At 26.0% G+C, this 16,549-nt stretch overlaps 1 protein-coding gene across 2 annotated transcripts in view; it reads left to right on the forward strand.

Moving 5' to 3' along the window:
• The window catches only part of LOC107446056 (V-type ATPase subunit a family protein Vha100-1), a 31,581-nt gene extending 20,296 nt beyond the window's left edge, over positions 1 to 11,285 (forward strand). For both annotated transcript variants that reach the window (XM_043046577.2, XM_043046578.2), the window contains exons 13-20: positions 1,291 to 1,430; positions 2,366 to 2,447; positions 3,935 to 4,053; positions 5,840 to 6,062; positions 6,934 to 7,041; positions 7,766 to 7,973; positions 9,013 to 9,175; positions 11,136 to 11,285. In XM_043046577.2, coding sequence (XP_042902511.1) covers positions 1,291 to 1,430; positions 2,366 to 2,447; positions 3,935 to 4,053; positions 5,840 to 6,062; positions 6,934 to 7,041; positions 7,766 to 7,973; positions 9,013 to 9,175; positions 11,136 to 11,232 — 1,140 coding nt within the window. In that variant the 3' untranslated portion in view covers positions 11,233 to 11,285. The remainder of the gene's footprint in view (positions 1 to 1,290; positions 1,431 to 2,365; positions 2,448 to 3,934; positions 4,054 to 5,839; positions 6,063 to 6,933; positions 7,042 to 7,765; positions 7,974 to 9,012; positions 9,176 to 11,135) is intronic.
• The last annotated feature ends 5,264 nt before the right edge of the window (positions 11,286 to 16,549 follow it).

A 16,549-nucleotide genomic window follows, 5' to 3' on the forward strand; every position in this document is an offset into this window, starting at 1 on the left:
ATAAAGTTTAAAATAGTTTTTTTTTTATTATTTCCGCTCTATAAAATATCGCATATCATATTTTTTTTGTACTCTATATATTACATTAAAATTTGTGTATTACCTTTTTGTGAAGAAACATATTATTCTTTTTTTCCTGAATTCATTATGATATGTGCAGTTTTTAATGCATAGTGTAATTAATAATTATTAAGCATTGTCTTCTAAGTGTTAATAAATCTACTCATTGCTACTCTGCAAGTAGGCAATTGCTGATTTTGAAACTCTTCAGGGAAGAAATTTTTGATCCAAATATTTATGCAATAAGAGTCATAAGAATCATTATGCACATCCAAAATAAAGTGATTTGTTCTGTCTTAATATTTTTCAAATTTTGGAGTTGATTAAAAAAATAACATGTTTTAACAAATAAAAAATTATTATTATTTTAATGGTTTATAATAGTATCAAAAATAAGTAGGAAATTTTTTTATCCCACGAGAGTTTTGTGTCTGTTAACAGTAAGAGAATTAACAAACAACTCTAACATTGGTAATGTTCTTTATGTAATGAACTTTAATTCGTGTCTGAAATGAAAATGTGTTCACTCTTCCTACAAGGGAATGTGTTCACTGATTTTTGTTATTTCTGTGATTTTTAATTTTGTTTAGAATGTTATTCTTGAATTTTTTTTATAAACAGCTATCTAACAACCAAGTTTTTTTTCTTCTTTATCCAAATATATATATTTTTTAATTAAAAACGTATTTATTGTAAGACGATTATAGTTGTCCAGAGATTTTTTTCCAATATTATTCATATAATTAATAAGATCTGGTCTAGTAAATATGTAATTCTAACTATAATAATTTGGCGGCTATTTTACCATATATTTTAGAATCATGTTCCTAATTGCTAAAACTGTAGGAAAATTTTGTATCCACATTTTTTTCCTGTTCATGAACTAAATTTTACTACATTTACATAAGATTGCATAATGTGTGAAGAAAAAAAAGCTGAGCTATATGTTATATCTTTTGTCAATATAGATAAAAACTTGCAAAAGTTCTTTATCATGAATAACATGGACTGAAAATGCTTCTGTTGCAAGAAAACATGTAGTTCATATTCTGGATTAAATGTTTAGTCTGCATTCTTTTCCATTATTTGTTAAACTTAATTGTATTTTGCGGAGTTTAAATTTGATTTTGAAACATTTTAATACTGTATGTATTGTGATTTAAAATTGGAATATGATTTTTTTTAAATGAAGTACAATATTTCATGTTTTTAAATTATTTTCATTTTTAGATATGGTTGACATTTTTCAATGGCCGATATATTATTCTGTTGATGGGTTCATTTTCTATTTATACTGGGTTGATGTATAATGATATATTTTCAAAGTCTTTCAACTTATTTGGGTCATCTTGGTTTCCGACTGAACGCTTGTAAGTATTGCCCACTTTGTGAAATATTTTACTTATTAAAAATATTAATAAGTTTGCAACCATATTAGAATATTTGAGTCTAACATTTTGGTTCTCAAAGTAACACAGTACCTTATTTCTACTATGTAAACATAATACTAATCTGATGATCAATGCTTCAAGTTTTTTTTTTCAATTATTCTAGAATATATAGTAATTAGAAATTTGTATGAAATAACTTGTTTGACTTATAGTTTTGTTTAAAAAAATGTCCAGTATAGCTATTTTTTTTAGATATTTAACACAGAAAATAAATATAAAACATGAAACTATGTTTTAGTTGAGCTATTTATAACAGATTTAAGTTATACAGCAGTTATTAAACCTGCTGAATGAACAATATTTTTAAAGCGGCAATGTTTAAAATAACTTAAAGTAGAAAAATTGTTTCATGTTTTCTATAAGATGCATGATCACATTGATTTATTCAGCAAAGGCATTTATTAATAAAATGTGCTTGGGCAACTTCTTCAGGCTAGGCACAGCATCTCAAAGAGAAATAACCATTTTTTTTCCTATTTCTAAATAACCATATTTTTTGGTTAACCTTTTTTCCATGACCCCATGTTAAATTTGTATCACAAATACATTCATTGATTTAAACTTATTAATATTAAATTCAAAAATGAGATGTTTCATTAAAATTAAAATCATCTTTATTAAACAGGTATATTTATTAAAAAGGATTTATTTCAATTTTTTGTATGGGTTCATATTTACAGTTTTTATATTTTAATTTTAAAGCATTTTAATGTAATTTCCTCTGTAGATTACTTACCTATTGAATTTTAATTGCTATAATTCTTTTCTTTCACATTTCTACTTCACTTACTCAAAACTTTTTTTAAAAAAAAATTAATGAACTTCCCCTCATTAACGAATATTTTTTTTAATAGTGGCACCAAGTCTTTACCAAAACTTTATCAGTTGAATGCTACAGATTATGAAGGAACACCTTATCCATTTGGTGTTGATCCTGTAAGTAATAAATCTTTTTTGCATCAATTTTTTAATTTTGGTAATTTAATTGTTACTGTACAATTTACTGATCTTGTTCAGATAAGAATAAAGCTTAGCAGGGTTATCCATGAAAGCAACAATTCACCAGCTGTCTTCTGATTTCTTCAAAGATGTTTAACAGAGCCTCTAATAGTTTTTAAAAAATATTCAAATAACAAAAAGTTAAGAAAGGGAGAGTATGATGATTACTCGAACATTTTATTAATTGTTCATTAAATTGATTTCTAAAAAAAGAAGTTAACATGAATTATACAAATACATTTTTTTCTAATTTTTATAAACGAATATTTTAATGTTCTCAATGAAGTGTCCCATTTTTTATATAGAAAAAAAAAACTGTAATTTCAAAATAAAGAAATGTTTTTTTTTTCATATTTATTATTTGTAAAAACAAAATATTTTTATAATGAGACTGAAATAGTATTGCATAGTTCAATGAAAGAAATGGCTTTGTTTCCACACTTGCAAGATTAGTCTGTGATCATGTAATTCATTGTTTTCATTTTAGTCTGATTTGATGCCAATGGAATTCACTTTGCAGCTTTTTAAGTCCACCAATATTCTTAATTGCTACATCTATTTAATTTCTAAAATTAGTCTTGAAGGCTGAATTTTTCAGTGAAAAAACTATTTTTTTATTTTTGTCTTTTTCTTTCTATTTATTTATTTCAAAAACTTTCGGGTTTCCTCAGTTTTAATGATCACTCATACTAAAGTTAAAAGTTTTTGATAAGGTTTATGATTGTACCTGAAGGCAGTAATAATTACATGGAGGAAATGAAAGTATTAGTTTTTTTGCACTGTAAGAAGACGCAAAAAATTTATCCACATCACTTAGTGGGGATTTCGCATTATGAGTTGCTTTTAGCAATTATTTCTATTTATATTATGTGATCTCAGAATTTTAATATTCTAATATATAACTATAAAATAGTGGTATTTTTTTAGTGTGTATTATATTCAATGTATCATATTCAATGTATATTTAATGTATCACCCTGCTCTTATTACTGTAAGAAATTGGCAGGAACCACTGTTTTGTCTACATTAATCCATCTTAAATGGAATCAAATTAATAAGAGACTTCTGTGTTTCAAAAAAAAAAAAAAAGATTTTATTTAATATTATAAGAACTTTGCATATATAAATTTTTGACGGCCCTTGTTAATGTGATGCAGCTGAACAATTTTCATCAAGCTATTATTTAAATTACTGCAAGAAATTAATTAAATGTTTTAATTTGTTTCTTCGTTAAATCAATTTATCTTGTTGATAGTTGAAAGGAGTAAGGATAATTAAAATTTCTGAATAACTTATATCTTGTTATTTCATTTACTGTAAGTCTAACTTATATGAATTCACTAATAATGTTTTAAATTTCTTAAATTGTTTTTCTCATTTGCATATTTCTGATATATGCCTTTTTCTCTCACACATTCTATTAGGTATGGCAAGTTTCTACAAATAAAATCATGTTTTTAAATTCTTATAAGATGAAAGTGTCTGTCATATTTGGAGTTTCCCAAATGGTTTTTGGAGTAGTTCTAGGCTTGTGGAACCATAGGTTGGTATATTGAAAACAATTTATAAAATAAAAAATTGCATTTAGTAAAAATGTACTACTTAGTATAAAATGTAGAGAAATGCCTTATTTATATTCCAGGGAAAGGCTGTATATATTTTAGAAACTTCACAAAAACATTGCATTTATTATGATTTTGTCTAGAATTTTTTTTAAAAAAGATATGATGCATGAAAAATTTCTTTTATAGTGTAGTAAAAACTTCATAATGAAATGGCTACTTTCTGTATCACTGTTTCAAAATGTTTTTTAACTACCCAGAGCTAGGTATAAAAAATGTACCCTTCTAGATAAAAATCTTTATTCTGTAATTTAAGTTTATAGGTTGAGCAAAAAATTCATTTGAAATCTCACTAATAAAATGCCCAATTTCATTTAAAAAATAACAGGATCACGTTGTTATAATATATATATGATCTTATTTATTTTTTTTTTAAAAAAAATAATTTCCATGGATGAGGCTCAAATTGGTTTTTTATAAGTTTTAATTAGCATCTTATAAATTCTTTAAAAAGTTTTCCTTCATCAGGATCTTGGAGTTTGGCCATTCAGGCCGTAGTTATCCTAGCAGTTTCATCATGAAAAAGTCTCACAAAATTAGTCTGTCCCGTCTCTTATTCAGGGATTTCTATACGGAGTAAGTTGCAAGAAAATTTTTAATTTAATCGAACATGATCTGAATGGGAAAATTTAACCTTCTTGATTTGTTTTTGCAAATGATGTTATGGAGACAAAAGGGAATTTTTAGAATTTTCTTAATAAGCATATTTCTAAGAACTATTACCCTATAACTTTAGAAAATAATCTTTTAATAAATGTCTTGACTTTTTATGGCTCTTTGTGGAAGAACGATTTCCATGTCTTGAAATTAGGAATAAAATCTATTTTTATTTATTTATTAATATGGAAAAACTCTTAGGAGACATTCTGTTTGAGACATACATATTAAATGTTAAATTTATACTATCTTTTTCTTTAAATGTTTATTCAATTTTAATACAAAAAGTAAATCCCGCACAAGATTTTTTCTTGGAATTGTGATTTCTACTTTTTTGTTATGTTCTGATTCCTTTTTTTTTTTCAATTTTTTTTATTCCTGATTTTTATTCTTTTTTATTTCTGAAAATGTCAAATCATCTTTATATCCATGTATTAATAAAGATTGAGATTAATCCATTTTGGATTTTTCAATGTGACAGCTTATTAGGGGGTCATTTACTGAATAAATAATTATTTCAAAGTTATATGCTATATCAATTAAAGGGAGATTTTTGTGATCAGGTTTGTTATCTAAATCTTTAATATTTGTACTAGTAATGTTATTTTTGTATAGTAATTTAATCTTCATTGAGTATAAAACTCTCTTAATTAAATAATGCTTAATGCACCTGACGTTCCCCTATTCTAATGTAATTTGAATATTTTTAGAATTTCATTTATTTGTTATAAATCAATCCTGTTATTAATATGTATTTAAAACTGCTTTTTAAAACTACATAAATTATTAAATTTTATACTTTCCATCCCCATATGGAAACATTTAAAAAAAAAAGACAACAAACTTGCTTCACACAAAATAAATCATTTTCATACACATTCTTTTTAATTTTTTTAAAATTTTATTTCAGTTTTCTGATTATTGCAATATCACTATCTTCATTATTTAAATTCTTTTTCTCATAATTTTTTTTATTGTGTTATGATTATTTCTGAGACATTCGTTTTTATTTTAAAATATTAAAAAAAGTAAACTATTCATATTTGTTAGGTATTTCAACCAGCCGCTAAATGTTATGTGTGAGTTTGTGCCTCAGCTAGTCTTTCTAGTCTCTATTTTTGGATACTTAGTTCTTTTGATCTTCTCCAAATGGGTTAATTATGATGCAACAATGGCAGGCTGCGCTCCTAGTCTTCTGATCATGCTGATTAATATGTTTTTGTTCAAATATCCTGAAGAACCATGCTACTTAAAAAATATGTATGCAGGACAAGTGAGTTAGTCTTATATATTCAATTTGTAATTAAAATAAAGTATCTGTTCATAAAATAATAGGAATTGTTTTCTATATCTATTTCTAGGTCTGTTTTTGATAAATAATAGAAATATTGTTATAAGGGTTGCCAAATACTTTATTTCCTCTCATTAAAGGTCCTTATTAACAATTTTTTTTATATTACTTTTTAAGAAAATAGACATAGATGTCCATAGAAAATGTGTGTAGTCCATAGAAATGTCCCATGAAATGTTTCAGTAAAAAAAAAATTCTGCAGAGAAACACTCAGAAAAATATTCTCAGTAGATTTACTATTTGAGTATATATATATTTAAGTTTTAGATCATATTTTTTTATTTATTAATAACCCACCAATAGTATCGTTTAAAGTTCTAAATTTAGCTCCAACATCGGAATAAATTTTGTAATTTATTTTTATCATTTAAATCAGTATGAACTATGATTTTAAATAAATTGTATATGATTAACAAATTGGGAAATTTAATGCCTTTTTTATGAATTTTTTTTAAGTTGGAAATTATCCATGTGTTCTTAAAACAAGTTTTTTTTTAAAAATTTAATTTCATTTTCATTAAACCATCATATAGTTTCAATAATAATCACTTCTAGTTTGTGGTTAAATACCTTTTTGTTGTTGAAAATATTTTAAAAATAAGTCGTCTTTATCAATAGTCCATTTATGTTTACCATTCTTATATAAACATTCTTATTAATCATTAAGTTACTGAATATTTTAAGAAGATCAATCTTTTTTAACATAGTATTTTTAAATATTTCACCAGGAAATTGAAAACTTGCTTTTTTAAATATATTTTAATATTTAAAATGAATAATTTTTTTTTTGCAGCATGTGATACAAGGAATGTTAGTTACAATAGCACTGTTATGTATTCCTTGGATGCTTTTATCAAAACCCTACATGCTGTACAAACAGTGGAAAAATACACCTTTATATGTAAGCATATATTGAAATCATTTATTCTGATTAAACATAATACTTAAAGTTACATGATATATGGGTGCTAAAGTTACTCTAAATTCAGCCTAAGTTAAATTCTGTATAAATTTGGGATCTGTGCAAATCATTAACTAAATATTGTTATTATATACTGTCTTAGACAAAATCAGTTTAACCCTGGAATTGGATTGGAACCTTCTAAAAAAAAATAAAAGAACTCTTAAGGTTTAAAATGCAATTCCTTTTCAGAATTTGAAAATTCATATTCCCAAGGGGTCTAGATCTATACTCAATTTTCTATATGCAGGAACCAATCCAGAATTTCTATTTAAATGTTTATTTATTTAAAAAATTCTGTGAGCAATTAATTTTTGTGAACAAGTATTTCTTTTAAAATATATTTTTAATCTATAACTAAAAAAAGTTTTTTTAGCAATAGAACAAGCATTATTCAAGGTATTTTTATTACTTTAATTAGTATTTTTCGAGAAATAATTAAATCTTTTTTGTGGTTTTGAGTGATTTTAAATACATTAAGATTAAAGAAAACAAATTGGCAGTAATTATCCATTTATGGGACCTGGAAATATTATTTCCTAGCAAATATCATAACTTGAAATTAAAAAAATAATTATTATTATTATAAAAATTTAGCGAATACTGTAAAATATTTCTTTGAACGTCATTCTTCTGAAACTTCTCATAAAATTTATCTTTGCAGATAAATCAAGATCCTGCTGCAGGTGATGGCCAATTAGGAGATGGTGTTATAAAAGAAAATCAACTCCCTGAACAAAATAAACCAGAAGAGTTTGATTTTGGAGAACTCTTCATTCACCAAGCGATTCACACAATTGAATACTGTCTTGGTTCTATATCACATACTGCATCTTATCTTCGACTCTGGGCTCTGAGTTTAGCCCATGCACGTACGGATAACATTATTTAAAATTACTGTCTATATTTGTTATGTTTAAGCTTTCTGTGTGCTTTTAATTATAATTTAATAGCTAGACTGACTTATTCACTTTGTTTTTACTATGATAATTTTGTTTGAAATTTAATAAACTCCATATTTTTCTGAAACTACGTAACAGAAAATTACATTAAAAAANTCCCACCAGGTCATATTCATTGGCAGTTGTGGATTACACATAACGAATAATGCTTTAAAACATGGTGAAAATGGGATATGTTCCTTCTAATTTTTATTTTCAGAAAGAATTGTTGCTGCATAACATTTAGAGAAGGTTCTGTAAATTATGGATGAATAATTTCAGAAACGATGTTTAATGAAGGAGAAGAGGGGGTTATGGAATATGGAATACCTAAGATTTAGCTCTGTCTTTCATGCAGCCTTCACATGGAAATACACAGGATTAAAGGATTTCACCATTAACACCTCATTACCGTTATAGTTATAGATTGTGCTGAAAATGATTTTGTGAATTAATATGTAAAACCAGTAGGGTTGTTTTTAAAAAAAATATAAATTTTAGTCCATGATACACATACTCTCTTCTCTCTATATAGGCAAAGCATTTAGGTATTATATTTGAAATTAATTATTGCCAAAACAAGTATTGTTGCTTTTAGTAAAATAGAAGAGAATAATTTTTAAAATTGGTCTTAGATTAAGGTCCTTAAAAATTTGGTTGAGGTCCTTGAAAAGTCCTTGAATTTCAATCTCATCATAGAGTGGGAACCCTGTAATCTATATTTGTTATCTTTAAGTTTTCTGTGTGCTTTTAGTTGTAATTTAATAGCTAGACTGACTTATTCACTTTGTTTTTACTATGATAATTTTGTTTGAAATTTAATAAACTCCATATTTTTCTGAAACTACGTAACAGAAAATTACATTAAAAAATTTCAGAAATTTACTAACACTTAAATTTTTCTGGCAAATATTTATTTACAGGTGATGCTTGTATAACATCTTTTGTGAAATTTCTTTTTCTCCAACAGAACTATCAGAGGTGCTGTGGTCAATGGTTTTGCGTCTCGGTTTAGCTGGAAGTGGAGGCTTTGCACTTTACCTGACTTTTGGTGCATGGGCAGTTTTAACAATTGGAGTATTACTTGTAATGGAAGGATTATCTGCATTTTTGCATGCATTACGTTTGCACTGGTAAGCATGTATTTCTTTCCATCCTTATAAATTTCGAGAGCTTTTAATTTTAAATGTTTGTTTGTTAAAACAGCATTTTTACTCACCAAAGTTATCTCGCTTTAGCATGCAAAAGAGGTTCACTTGTAAAAACATTTGACGAAAAATTAGATTTGATTGAACACAAATAAGTTGACATATTTTTTATCTCTATGTTTACTTATCCAATGTTTACTGTTTTAACTGACAAAATCCACTTTGATTATTGCTAGTCTAATTTTTTATTTTAGTCAAGCTGCTTTAATAGGGTTTCCTTTATCTATGTTCAAAAATATACGTAATGTTAAATTATATTAGAGCTATAGATCATTCCGAATTTACTCACGAAACGTTTAATGTCCCTCTGTTTCTTACGTGAAGTATGTTTAATTCTAGTTTTAACAAAATGAATTAACTTTAGTATTTCAATTTTTTGTGATTAATAATAGCATTATTTATAATATGTTTAGTTAAAACTTCATGTTTAATTACTTTTAAAAAGAAAAAAAAATGAAAGGAAAAACATACTGGAAATGACACTAATATAACGTTTAAATTTTTGTCCTTGTACTATACTATATTTAAATACTGTGATAGTTAAATAATGTTTCCTTCACTTATCAAGTTCTGCTGTTAACTATTTTATAAACAATCAAACTTCTAATAGAGGAAAAATAGTATTTTTCAATATTTTATTTTATTTATTTATTTATTTAGTTTTTTTTATGGTTAGTGCAAATAAAATTTATTTCCAATCATAATCTTGACTTTCTAAGCTAAATAAACTATCAAGCATGAAAAAAAATACATAAATAAAGATTTTTGACTAAATTTTCAATTGGACTAAATAGAGAGAAATAACTACTTTTGTCCAATCTGTAATAAAAAAAATGTAGGGTGTATTTGTTTCATAATATACTTCTAGCAGTATTGAAAATGTTCCCATTTTTTCAAAAGTGATGCACCCTGCATTTGTTGCTTTAGGTTAGATATGAAAAAAATTTCAGTCTAATTAAAAAACATAGTTTTTAAAATTTTCATTCTTTTTTTTGTTGTTATGTTGGTACAATTTATTTAGTTGTGTATTAAAATTTGAATAAATCTTTTCAACATATGAACTCTTAAGGTCTGGTTTCTTAGGACAAGCGCCTTATCTGAGCATCAGTGGGACGTCAACGTCCCGCTGACGCCAACAAAATACTGGTTTGTTAGCTCAAGGCCTGGTTTCTTAGAACTAGCGCCTTATCTGGGCGTCAGCGGAAAGTTGACGTAGAGCTGACGCCATAAAAATACTTTTTTGTTAGCTCAGCGTGAGCAGTCGGTCCAACGCAGACATTATCTCTCATTGCGCATGCGTTAATAACGTAAACAAATATTTATTTTGAATTTGTATTGATTTTGTTATTGTCGACCAGTGTTTTAGAGAACAAATAATGACTTTGTCCAAGAAAAAACACATTATAGCTGAGCTAAATGAAGAGTGCTATGTTTAATGAAGAAGCTATGTTTAATGTCAAAATCAAAATCTTGGCTGATTTCAATGTGCTGTTGGATGTTGTCCGCCATTGCTTCTGTGGTTAACGTCACGTTGTAATCCAACTGCAGTTGAGTTGGACGGCAATTGTAGTTCAAGATGAGCGTTCGATGACGTATACTATCAAACTCACAAATGGACCAATCAGAGGTTAGCGCTGATTTCCAGCTGACGGCGTCCTGTCCTAAGAAACCAGGCCTTTAATTGTTAACCTTATACAGTTAAGTACAGAATCTAAAACTAATTTGTTGTTTGGAAAAAATGCCGTGTACTTCGTGAAATATCAAGCAAAAGTTTAATTTTTAAATTTTGGTATTAATTTAGTACAACCTTGCCTGATATCCATATATATATATATATATAATGTATGCCTTTTTTTTAAATATTATTTTGTTTTGTTTTTTTAAGGGTGGAGTTTCAGAGCAAATTTTATGGTGGTATGGGCTACATGTTTGTTCCATTTTCTTTTGAAACAATTCTTCAAGGAGCAGCAGCTGATGATTAACATAAATGTTTTGTGGAGATTATTTAAACTTTACTAGTGTGATTAATTTTAGTCGTTCAAAACGAGTTATTTATGTAAATTTAGAGAACACAAAAATTTGCATTTAAATGGTTTATTTATTTACAAAATGAATTGAGCTTATATTTCTAAGTTAGCTTCATTTCTAAATTTCTTTCTTTTATTGTCGCCAAATATTTATACTTAGAGATTTCTTTGTTGATTTTTATCTTTTTTTTTCCTTATCTTTTTCTTTGAAATTTTATTCTTAGAGGATGATTTCTTTGAAATTTTATTGCTACAATTTTGCTTTTTTTTTTTTAATATATATCAAGTAATGTGTAGTTAGTTTCTATAACAGCTTTAAAATCAAAGAGAAAACATGTCTGTCATGAACTGATAGTGAATATGGCTTTTATATTTGCCATGACGTCTATAACTTATTTGCATTTGTGTTACATGTATCTCATTTTTTTCATGGTGTTGCAATTTGCATTTGTTTTTGTATGAGTGATCTGTTATTAATGAACTTTTAAACTCAAAAATTGTTTTTTTTCTTTGTATTAGTGTTCATCCACATTGAAACCGATTCATTATAAAATCTAAAAATGATTTAAATCAAACTTTTAAACTTTTCACTTCCCTCAACATATCTCTGCTCAGGAGGTACCTTCATTAGGTTAAAACCAAACTTGTGAAAACTGAAAATCTTAAAAGTATTCTTCCCTGCTTTTTTTTTCTATATTTTTGGGTAGGATTTCTTTCTTGGCTGTTTCAACTAATCTCAAGTATGAAATATAATATACATTTGCTTTAAATGTAAGCAATTCCTGCTCTTGTGACATCTACTTCCAACACAACGTTCCCATTTAATAATAATAAAATAAAATGAAATATGTAGAAAGTGGAGCAGAAAGTAACATGAACAGTATTGGAGAAATTTAAAGGCCACAATTAGGATAGAATAAAGTAAGCAGTAAAAACTAAGAAATCCAAAAAATGTCAAAACTGCAAGAAGATTAAAGAAAAAGTTTCATGTTTAATTGCGCAATAAAGCATATTATTTTAGAAAGGAATGAAAAGAGCAAATTTATAAATAAATTTGTCTCAAACTAAATTAAGCTGATTGAGCCTTCCCAGAACTTTTGAGTTAGGGTTTACTAAAAAAAAAAAAAGATAGAATTAAAAATTAGTATGATTCTTTGAACTTCTTATTATTCATTTAACTTATTAAGTTTTAATTTTAAAATTAATTTTGATGTATCAAAATGTCTTAAAAGTATTGTTTTTAATTTATGAATCCCAATGTAATGAAGTGTATAGATTATTATTTCTGTGAAAGAATTAAGCTTGTCACCCAACTAAAACTTTCAGAAAAAAAACCCATTATTTTTAAAGGTTTTGTTAAGGGAACATGAGGGGGAAAGGCACACATCAGTTTTAAATTAGAAAATAGATTTAGATTTTTTAAAGATATTATAAGTAATCATACGTAAGTTTTAGCTTGGATGTCATGAATGAAAAAAAATATTGAATGTAGNGACTTTTAAACTCAAATTTTTTTTTTCTTCTTTGTATTAGTGTTCATCCACATTGAAACCGATTCATTATAAAATCTAAAAATGATTTAAATCAAACTTTTCACTTCCCTCAACATATCTCTGCTTAGGAGGTACCTTCATTAGGTTAAAACCAAACATGTAAAAACTGAAAATCTCAAAAGTATTCTTTCCTGCTTTTTTCCCCCTAAGTTTTTGGGTAGGATTTCTTTCTTGGCTTTGATTCAACTACTTTCAAATATGAAATATTATTTACATTTGCTTTAAATGTAAGCAATTCCTGCTCTTGTGACATCTACTTTCCCATTTAATAAAATAAAATTAAATATATTAAAAGTGGAGCAGAAAGTAACATGAACAGTATTGGGGAAATTTAAAGGCCACAATTAGGATGGAATAAAGTAAGCAGTAAGAACTAAGAAATCCAAAAAATGTCAAAACTACAAGAAGATTAAAGACAAAGTTTCATGTTTAATTGCACAATAAAGCATATTATTTTAGAAAGGAATGAGGAGAACAAATTTATAAATAAATTTGTCTCAAACTAAATTAAGCTGATTGAGCCTTCCCAGAGCTTTTGATTTAGGGTTTACTAAAAAAAAGAAAAAGAAGATAGAATTAAAAATTTGTATGATTCCTTGAACTTCTTATTATTCATTTAACTTATTAAGTTTTAAGTTTAAAATTAATTTTGATGTATCAAAATGTCTTAAAAGTAGTGTTTTTAATTTATGAATCCCAATGTAATGAAGTGTATGGATTATTATTTCTGTGAAAGAATTAAGCTTGTCACCCAACTAAAACTTTCAGAAAAAAAACCCTTTTTTTTTAAAGGTTTTGTTATGGGAATTCAAAAGAAACATGAGGAGGAAAGGCACACATCAGTTTTAAATTAGAAAATAGATTTAGATTTTTAAAAGATATTATGAGTAATCATACGTAAGTTTTAGCTTGGATGTCATGAATGAAAAAAAATATTGAATATAGCATAATCTCTGTGTTTTCAAACAATCGAAGGAAGAAAAAATGTGATTTCTTTTTATTTGAACATGTTCTCACAAAAATCGTTTACAAAGTCAAGGCTTCCTTACTAAATTATTTTAGGATATTAATTTTTTTATAATATTACTATTGATAAAATTTGTAAAAGATGTAGTTTTATTTCCTGCCAAACAATCGTTTAAGGGTATTGAACTAAAATTCCACTTTTTTCCCCCTTTTTTTTAAATGAAAAGATTTCTCACTCATATTTTTAAAAGTTTTAGAACAAGTTAACTTAAACTTATTGGAAGGGAAAAAATCTCAAAACCTATGGTTTGCCATAAGAAAAACGTTAATTATAATGTCGGATTTTGCTTTAATATCCTTAAGAGTTTAAGATTTTGTTCTGATTTTTTGACAAGGACAATGCTTTGAAAAATTATAATTTGTGTGCCAATTCTTTTTTTATTTACTTTAATGAAAGCTTATTTCAATATAGTACCTGTTATAGTAATTAAACTGATAAAAAAAATTATTTCCTGTGTTCAAGATAAAGTTCATTCTTAAAATCAAATTAGTACCCATTGGCGCTAGCAATGCATATTTTTAATAATTATTTTACAATGGATGCTAGATATTTGCTATTATTTGTGAAAAATGTATCTGTCAGGGCTGAAATTTCTTTCAATTTTAGAGAAGCAATCTTCTTTTTAGTGTGGTAGTTTTTTGATATTGCATTTAATAATCATAAAATTATACTTTTTTTATTGATAAAAAATTAAAAGCATAGTTTAAAACCTTAAGCATATATTCATATTCCCCTGATAGAATTAAAATTTTGAGACGGAAAAAAAATTGTGCAATTTGTTTTCTTAAGAGATAATGAATATTAGCTACAAGACCATATGATAGGCATTTTCATTCTGCTTTTATAATTTTTTGAATAAATTATGCTTTTACATTTCACAGTGATATTTTTTTAGGTCATTGAATAATGTTTTATTTTTTGTCATTTTAAGTATAAACATGCATGTATTCCATTTAAAGAACTATTCTTTAATAATGGCTCTACCACTTTATAGCATTTATTAAACTTAAAACAAGTGTTTAAATAGATTGTCCAGCAGTTAATCGTCTGCTGTTTTTCTGTGTCGTGAATGCTCAATTTATTTCATTTTCTTTTTCCTGCAATTAGTTTGGAACCAACATTATTTACTCTTTTACATCCATTACAACTTGAATAATATGAGATGATTTGATGTAACTAAAAAAAATTCTTATGTTTCAATTATCACTAATAAGCAAACCCATTTTTAATTTAAGATCTCAACAATTATAGCCTTGTTTAATGATTTAACTTATCTTGATTAGTTACTAGTACTTTGTTTGATTGATTTATTTTACAGCGGTAACAGATAAGCTAGGTTTTTGATGTACTGATTTGAAAAATAATAATAGAATATAAATTCTGTATTTTTATTTCACTTACTGTTAAACTGTACGCTATTTATAACAGTTAAATATATTAAGATTATTCTGTTACTTCCAACAGTTGTATATCTTTTAAAATAAGATTTAAATTGTTTGATATTTCTATCTATCTTATTATTTCTGGAACTGTTGCTTTGATGTTATCTGTATTACAGATATCATGCTTGTCTACTTGTTTTCTTCTTAATTTATTTTTCTCTTTCCAAAAAAAATTCTTAAACCACTGGCTGTTTAGCAAATGGACAAAATTAGGAGAATGTTTCTCCCTAATACTCTATTTCCTTCTCTAATAACATGGAAAATCCGGTTTTGCTATACAGAGAAGACTGCAACTTAAAATATGATTTTTTAGGTGCAGAACCATCAGTGGGTTAAAAAGATTTTCTTATCTTTGCATTCAAACCTTAATAAATTAACAAGCTCATAAAGCAATGTTCAATAAATTTTCCTACAGTGTTTATGATTTAAAATATAACTACCAGAGACTATCATGTGGTAGTCTATATTAGACTTATCTTGTAGAATAAGATATTATTGAGAGATATTATTAATAAGATATTGTTATTAATAATATATTGTTATTAATATCTTATCAGTTGCATGGCAAGAAATGATTCATAAAATTATCAAACAAGGTCTTTAAGGCTAGAAGTTTTAGAAAACATTTTAAAATCATCTTCAAAAATAAAATGTGAAAGAAGGTTATATTTTTTAAAGATTATTATGAAATAATTTAGATTTGTGCATTGCTTATTGTTTGAATATAATGTAATAATTTCTATATAAATAACTTTGCAGGATGTTAATTTCTTTACAAATATTTGTTTTGTCTTGCTTTAACAGCTAAACGTACAATTTCTCTTTAGATTAGAATAAATAAGATTTTGTTTTCTGATTTAATTGTATATTTTATTGTAAATAATGGTTTTCATTTATTTATGCAATTTTTCATGTTGATTGTGTAATTAAGAATGCTAATAAATAGAACTGCAATCAAAACTGTGTCTGTTTTATTATTTACCAAAAATGTTTGGTAATTCAGGAGAAAAAAATGAAAAAACTCAACTGTTTCACATTGTTGGATTTTTTATGGTAATTAATATTTTCAACAAATGCAATTACAAATCTAGCAATTTTTGGGACTCATCTGTTTCATTTGATTTTAAAAAATGGTCGATTCCAATCAACAAATCGTATGGATTTTTTTAATGGTGAATTGAGGAATCGTTCAAAAAATTACTTTTGTACAAAAATGTTAAGCTGCATATTAACTATGCTTTCGTTTCGAG

Source organism: Parasteatoda tepidariorum, chromosome 3 (assembly GCF_043381705.1).
Source record: "Parasteatoda tepidariorum isolate YZ-2023 chromosome 3, CAS_Ptep_4.0, whole genome shotgun sequence".
In the NCBI taxonomy this organism is placed as follows: domain Eukaryota; kingdom Metazoa; phylum Arthropoda; class Arachnida; order Araneae; family Theridiidae; genus Parasteatoda; species Parasteatoda tepidariorum.